The sequence below is a fragment of the Eumetopias jubatus genome, unplaced genomic scaffold, assembly GCF_037043125.1.
Source record: "Eumetopias jubatus isolate StellerSeaLion01/CBP00866 unplaced genomic scaffold, mEumJub1_p1.0 scaffold_1, whole genome shotgun sequence".
In the NCBI taxonomy this organism is placed as follows: Eukaryota; Metazoa; Chordata; class Mammalia; order Carnivora; family Otariidae; genus Eumetopias; species Eumetopias jubatus.
The window spans coordinates 209,562,977-209,570,279 of NW_028274807.1; the positions used below are offsets into that span (position 1 = coordinate 209,562,977).

Genomic DNA, 7,303 nt, shown 5'->3' on the forward strand with positions numbered 1-7,303 from the left:
TGACGTAACCATGGCATCCTCTTGGCACGCGCGGCCCGCGCGCGGGGAGGGCGGGGAGGGCGGGGCGGGCGCGTTGCCATGGCGCCGACGGGCCGCGTGAATGGGGCATTGTTCGTCGCGGCGCCCGGGCCAGGCTGTCCAGGACCCACCCGGACCCACCCGGGCCGGCAGAGACCGGGAGACCGGGCGGAGAAAGACAGAGATGGGGAGAGATGGAAAGACAGGGAGAGACAAGAGGTAGGAAGAGACAGGCAGAGCCGTAGATGGGAAAAGAAAAACGCTTAGAAGACAAGGGGGAGAGACAGCTGCGGAGAGACAGAGATGGGAGAGACCTGCGAGATGGAGAGAAATGCACAAACGAGGAAAGCCGGACAGAGGAGGAGGGCCAAGGAGAGGCAGAGCAGGGGATGGAGATGGAAGACGAAGGCTGGGTGGGAAACAGAGGCCCGCTGTGCCCGGCGCAGCGCCTGGCAACGGGAGGAGGCAGAAGACCAGGACCCCCAGACAAAGTCGGAGATGCTGAGACGTGGGAGGAGACCCAGCCAGATGGAGGGTCAGGGGGACCCAGGAAGGAAATGAAGGGAAAGCTCCGAGGGTCTCTGGTCCCACCCACCTCAGTCCCTTCTCCACTCCCCTTATTTTGCTTTCCACTCCCCTTTCCATGACTCGCTTCCCCCTGGTTGACACTCTCAGAAGGCAAACCTCTGTCCTACACATCTTCATACACCCGCTACAAGACACCATCAACACAGAGATCCAGTCCTTGGGGACACTGCCCAGATGCTCTGAGACAACTTCACGGACACAGCGACACCTACAGATCCATCCACAGACACCCAGAGACACTCACAGTCATGGTTACAGTCAGGCACACCCACAACAGGGACTCCTTCCCCACACCAGAGCCCCACAGATGCACCATCACACAAGGACCCTGCCAGACATGTGGTCCTGGTCACACACGGCCACACATCACCACACAGGCTCACACTCATGGGAACACTGTCATACGTACCCACCCCAGACACAGAGTGCTCTCTCTCATCTGCACATGTCTCCCTACATTCAGTGACACCTCCTCGGACACACATGTGCCCTCCCCCTGGTCTGACCCACGGACTGGCTTCCTGTCCCCTGGTCCAGATTGGGGGTCTGTGGGGCTGCAGGGTCCAGTTCTCCATGTTTCACATACAGACATCTGTCGGCGGTGGAGATTGGGAAGGGAAGGAAGTGAAGCCCCACCTCACTCTGCCTCAAAGGGCTGGGTCAAGCCAGGCCAGGGTGTTTCCCTAACTTCTGCCTGTCTGGGTCAACTTGGCCCAAACCTTGACCAAGGGTGTCCCCTGGTGGCCATGTGTGGTCCCTGCACCCATCACGTGGGGAGATGGTGGGCGGCTCAAAGGCCCAGCCTGAATAGAAGGGCAGAGAGGACAGGCCCAGGCTTAGCCCAGAGCCTGGAGACCGAAAGCCAGGGTCAGAAGCGAGAACCCAGACCCAGAATTCAGAGCTTGAAATCCAGATCCCAGAATTCAGAATCAGAGCTCAGAATCCAGAATCTGAATCTAGACTCCCAGATACCAAGATCTAAATTCCAGATCCCAGAACTCGGGTCCCAGAATTTAAAATCCAGGTCCAAATGCCCAGGATCTAGAATCCAAACATCTACATCCTATCTCCCAGAATCTAAAATTAAGGACCCAGAATCCAGATCCAAGAAACCCTCCTCAGAGCCAGCCCCCCTACCTTCCCCAAGCCTCCCACGTTAGACCCTGGGCAGCAGGGGTTGGTCCCAGCGGCCGCCCCTATGTGTTTACACATACACACTTCAACAGGATATTGCAGACCCACACCCCAAAACATACAGCCTGTGACCACCACACATACAATGCCACACACTGCAGATACACATGGACAATCACACACACACACACACACACTTACAGCCTGGCAACACAGCATCACCTTCAGAAACCCGGAACTGCCGTACGCCCCTCTCCCAGCGTAGGGACCCATGTCGGTCTGTGCACCCATACAGTCTCAGAGCTCCCCCACCCCGCCCCCACCCATCCCACCAAGCTCACACACACAGCCACCATACCCAGAGATACACAAAAACCCAGGACACCCTGGGTTCTGTGCCCTGCATCCGGACACACTCACAGGACTGTGGGAGCTGGCACAGGCCTACACACATGCGCGCACACGCGCGCGCGCGCACACACACACACACACACACACACACACACACACACACTCCCCCAAGCATGGAGAAGCCCCGTGCCTTGGCAGCTATGCAGCCCCTGGGAACAGGACCCCCGGGACAGGGCTTGCCGTGCACCCCCGTGCCCACCCCAGCCCTCCCCTGCCTGGCCGGCTGGCGGGCTTTAATACAGATGCCAAACTCATAATTGTAACTGAGGGTGACAGGGTCACCTTGAGCCCCAGATGCTCGCGCGGTGACAGATGGCGTTGGCAAACCTGATTAGCGGCCCCCGTGCCAGCGCCTGTGGCACCTGCATCCCTTGCCCCTCCCCCGCTCCCCCAGCACTCATTACCCACCCATTACTGGGCCTGGGGGGCGGGGGTGGGGGCTGGCTGGCACTGCCCAGGAGGGGGCAGGGACTCCGGGGGCCCCCTGGCACCAAGGTTCCCAGCTGGCTCCCCGGCTGGCAGGAGGTGGGCACAGCTGAGGGGGGGGGAGCAGGGGCCTCGTGCCTGCCAGAGAGAGGGGTGCCCATGGTGCCAGGGCTGAGCTGCCCACTCGGACTCAGCCTGGGGTTTGGCACAGAACCCTGGAGGGAGGAGGGAGAGTGGCACCCCCTGTGGGCCCCTTGCGGCCCTCCCCCACCCAGGGCCCTTGAAGCAGGGCCTTGGGAGCTGGCAGCCTGGCCTGTTCCCACCCCTCTGTGCAGGCCTGTAGGGTCAGAGGTCACAGGCTCCCACGCCCTCCTGGCCCATCTGTTTCCTCGGGTCCCCTCCTTCTGCTCCTCTCACCTGGGGCCTTCCTTCCTGAGGCAGGAAGAGGGCTGAGAGGGGCCTGGCCGCCCCCCCCACCCCGCCCCACGCTCCGGGGGGCATTTGGAGGCAACCCTGACAGCGCCACATGTCCCTGCGTCTGTGCCAGACGGGCCCATCTGCTAGGGCCCTGGTTCCAGCCGCCCAAAGCCAGGCTGCCCTCCTGCGCTGCAGACCCTGTGCCCAGCTAAGGAGGGAGCACCCCTGATGCCCACACCCCAGCACAGGGCCACCCGCTCCCAGGGAACCCGTTGGAGGAACACACACACACACACACACACACACACACACACACACACACAACTGGGCTTGGCCAACCGTTATGGTTCCTGTTTAATGCCACGCTATGCGTGGGACTGGGTGGAGATTTGAGGGGGTGGGGCAAGAGGGGCAGCTGGGATCACACAGGTCCTGCCCCTGATTTGGGGAGCCCACGTTTCCCGCCCCCTGCAGCTTCATGGGCTTCCCTGCCTTGGTTTCTTGGGGTCCCGAGGATGGGGGTCATCCCTGTGTCTCCTGGTCTGTGTGGGACCATCTGTCCTCCCTGTAGCTGGGAGTGTGTCTTTCATTCTGCGAGGCGGGGGGGTCCAGCCTGGTGGTAAAAATTGGTTGCCACACTGCCTAGGATTCCAATGCCAGATCTGCCACTTATTGCCGTGTGACCTGGAGCAAGAGACTTTGCCTCTTAGAGCCTCAGTTTCCTTCTCCGTGAAATGGGATGATACCAGTCCCATCTCATTGGGCTGTTCCGAGGATGACATGAGGTAGTGTGTGTCAAACGCTTAGCGTGGGGCCGGGCAAACAGAGTGCTTCGTAAGTGTGTGCTATGATCCCCATTGGGGATGCGTCTGGTGTCCCCGGGAATGGGGCAAGAACTCTGGAGCCCCGTCTGGTTGTCCCTGTGTACCCGGTCTCTTGACCCAGTGCTTATGATCCAGGTCGGCGTCTTTCTGGGCACGTCTCCCCCCATCTGTCCAAGCTGTGTGCATCTGTGTGTCTGTCCACGAAGCTCAGATCACGCCCTCGGGCTGCACTGACACCCTTCAACCAGCACAGCAGACATCTTCATCCGTCGACGGGAGGCTGGGCTGCTTGCCCGACACCACAGGACCACACGTGTCCGGCGCTTGCGAGTGGGCACACAGCCGTTGCAGAGGACGAGTGGGGTGGGGTCTGAGCTGGGAATGTAGAGGGAGGAGCAGTGGCCAAAGCAGAGGTGATTGCGGAGGTGAACGGCCGTGCAGCCGGGCTGGGAGAGTACCTGGGGCAGGGAGATGGGTCAAGGGCAGTGGAGTCTGGGGCCCAAATGGGGAGAATCATCTCCCATCCACTTCCACCCCCACCCGGGTTCCGATCCTGACCATCTGCTGGCTGTGTGACTCGGAGCAAGCTACTCAACCTCTCTGGGACTGTTTCCTCACCTGTGAAATCGTGGAAGTTCAGCCAGGAAAAAGAGAAATCAATCTAGGCCTTTCAACAAAGAGGATTGATATAGGGAAGGGCTGCTTCTCCCAAGCAGGAGATGATGATGAGGTAGCCTGGGGATTGGTGTCAGGGAATCTGCCGCCACCTCCAGGGATGAGGGTTGGCAGGAAGGGGTGGTTTAGAGGAGCCGGGCGGGGGGGTTAAACAGAAAAGCCCTTAGCCCCTTGCCTAGCGCACAGTGTTCAATAAAATTTCCTCCTATGATCCCCTCCAACTAAGTGGCTCTACCAACTCACCCCCAGATCATGGCCCTTCTCTATTTAAATCCTGCATTCCTGCCGCCCTGCCACCCCCACCCTCATCAACTCCCCCTCCCCTCACTCTGCCCCAGCCACCCCAGCCTCTTCACCGCTCCTCCAATATGCTAAATGCAAGCCCACCTCTGGCCTGTTGCCTCTGATAAGCCCAGCACCTGAGCTCCTCCCTCCCCCCCACCCCTGAGCTCATCCCAACTCATTCCTTCCTCAGAAGCCCCCCCAAGGGAAATATCACCCCCTGGTGGTGTCTATCCCAACGAGCCAATCTCTTTCTTCATGGGTTCCCAGTAATTTATAGTCCTGTCTCTTTGAATGTTCTTCTAGAATATAAGCTACCTGGAGGCAGGGAGGTTCTCTGCTTTGTTTATGGCCGTAGGCTGAGCAGGCACATCATAACAGAAGCTAACGCTTGCTGAGCCCTAACACCAGGCGGGGGCCCACACTGCTCACCTTCGACGAACTCACTCCTCCCACAATGCTCCAAGCTGGAACATTATGATCCTCATTTACAGACGAGGAGACGGAGGCTCCGGAGCAGTCCCTCACCTAAAGCCACACAGCTGCTGAAGGGGCTGCGAACCCTTAGAACGTCTTTGTGTCATCCTGGGGTAGCTGCAGCTCTGGGAGAGGGTACATAGCTGGATCCCAGGCCAGGAGTTCCCTCGGCTGGGTGCAGTGTGCATGGCAGCATGGCAACTGAGGCAGGATTCAGGGCAAGGTAGCTGGTCCAAGGCCATGCAGTCACCCCCGTGTCACCTGGATTCAGCGAAAATTTGCTGAATGAATAACAAGCCAGGGGGTCCTGGGAATGGACACCTTGCAGGGCATGGCTCCAAACACGGTGCACGAATTTGTGTCTATTGTTAAGTCTGTTTTTGCAAAGATAGGAAATGAGGCTCAGAGAAGGAAAGCCACTTCCCCCGGGTCACACAGAAATCATCAGTTAAGGCATTAACTTGAAGCCAGGTACACCAAGCACCAAAGCTGGGGCTCCAAACACGTGCTCTGAGTTCTCACAGCTCTTATGGAGCACTGACTGACTGCCCATACCCATACCTGTCTCATTCAACTGCCCAATAGCCCTTAGGAGGCAAATACTAGTATTCATTTATTCATTCAACAAACACTGAGGGCCTATCATGTTCCTGGCTCTGCTCACAGGCCTGGAGATGGGGATACAGAAGTGAACAAGGCAAAATATAATCCCTGTCCTGGTGGAGCAGACATCCTAGTGAGGGAGACATGATAAATGTAATTACAAAATCAGTTTTATATGTTAGGTGATGATGTGTTCTACAGCAAGAAATAAAGCAGGAAACAAGCAACAGGGTGGAAGGTCCTGCATTTTTAAATGATGTTTAAGTAAAACCCTGAAGGAGGTGAGAGGAGGAGCCACAGAATGCTCGGGGAGTTGGGGGGATGGTAGAGGCAAAAGGGAACAGCCAGTGCAAAGGCCCTGAAGTAGATGTGACATTGGGTGTGTCCAGATTAAAAAGCCATGTGGCTGGTGTGGCAGGAGTGAAGTGGGTGAGGGGGAGAGTGGGAGGAGGTGAGGTCGGGGAGGTGACAGGCAGAGAGTGCAGGGCCTTGTGGGCCTTGGGAAAGACAAGGCTTTTGCTCTGAGTGAAGTGGGAGCCATGGAGGGTTCTGAGTGGAAGAGGGAGGGAATGGGACTCTGGTATTCACAGGTGCCCTCTGGCCATTAAATGGAAAAATAGACTTGGATGAGAGACAGGATGGAAGTAAACTGCATGGTTGGGTCGGAGAGGCTTAAGCCCCATTTTGTAAGACAGGAAACTGAGGCTAGGACACATTTAGATTGAGGATGCGAGGTTTGACCCCAGATCTGTGCAGGACCACAGTCTGTGCTCTCTGCCCATCCCGAAACTCCGCCCTCCCCTTTCCCCACCCACCCTCACCTGAGTATACGGCACGGCCTTGCACATCTCCTGGGCCACTTCCTGCGGGTCCAATGGCAGAGACACAGTAGGGGCCACCTCCTGCCCGTGGTGCAGGTTACCTCTCCCCAGCCGCCCAGTTTTCTGCAGTCCCAAGAAGGCCTTCCAGCTGCTGAGGGCAGAGGATTGTACCTGGGAGCCTAGGGCCCCTCGGCCCAGAGCCCGGGTCCGATTGGTGGCAGCCCAGAGCTGAGATGGGGGACCCAGGAGTCCAGGCCTCCCGGAGCCTGTGTGCAGCTGGGCTCCACCGAGCAGGCTCAGGAGAGCGATCAACTGGCCGAGGAACATCTGTCCGTCTGTCAGCCAGTCTGGGACTGGGCTCAGGGTCCTGCGCAGTCAACCCTGCTGTCTGGTGAGGGGAGTCTCAGCCCTTCGGACCCGCTTTTAATGGCTTGCCCCCAAGCTGGGCAGCTCGGGAGGCACCTCTGCAAACCCACAGTGGGGAGGAAAATAAACTGAGGCCTGCTGAGTTCCCACCCCTCCCCCCAGCCTGGCTGGGGTCGGGGCTGGGTCTGTGGGTGGGTGGGCTGTGGGGACCAGGAAAGGCGCGACTTGAGACATGGGCTCAGGGGCACAATGCCTGGAGGC

The 7,303-nt window shown here is 58.5% G+C and overlaps 1 protein-coding gene across 1 annotated transcript; it reads right to left on the reverse strand.

Moving 5' to 3' along the window:
• Positions 1-4,030: 4,030 nt before the first annotated feature.
• Positions 4,031-7,003, reverse strand: DAND5 (DAN domain BMP antagonist family member 5). The gene is made up of 2 exons (XM_028088951.1): positions 6,677-7,003; positions 4,031-4,276 (listed from the first exon to the last, which is right to left on the reverse strand). The coding sequence occupies exons 1-2, from the start codon at positions 7,001-7,003 to the stop codon at positions 4,031-4,033; spliced, it is 573 nt and encodes a 190-aa protein (XP_027944752.1).
• Positions 7,004-7,303: the final 300 nt, after the last annotated feature.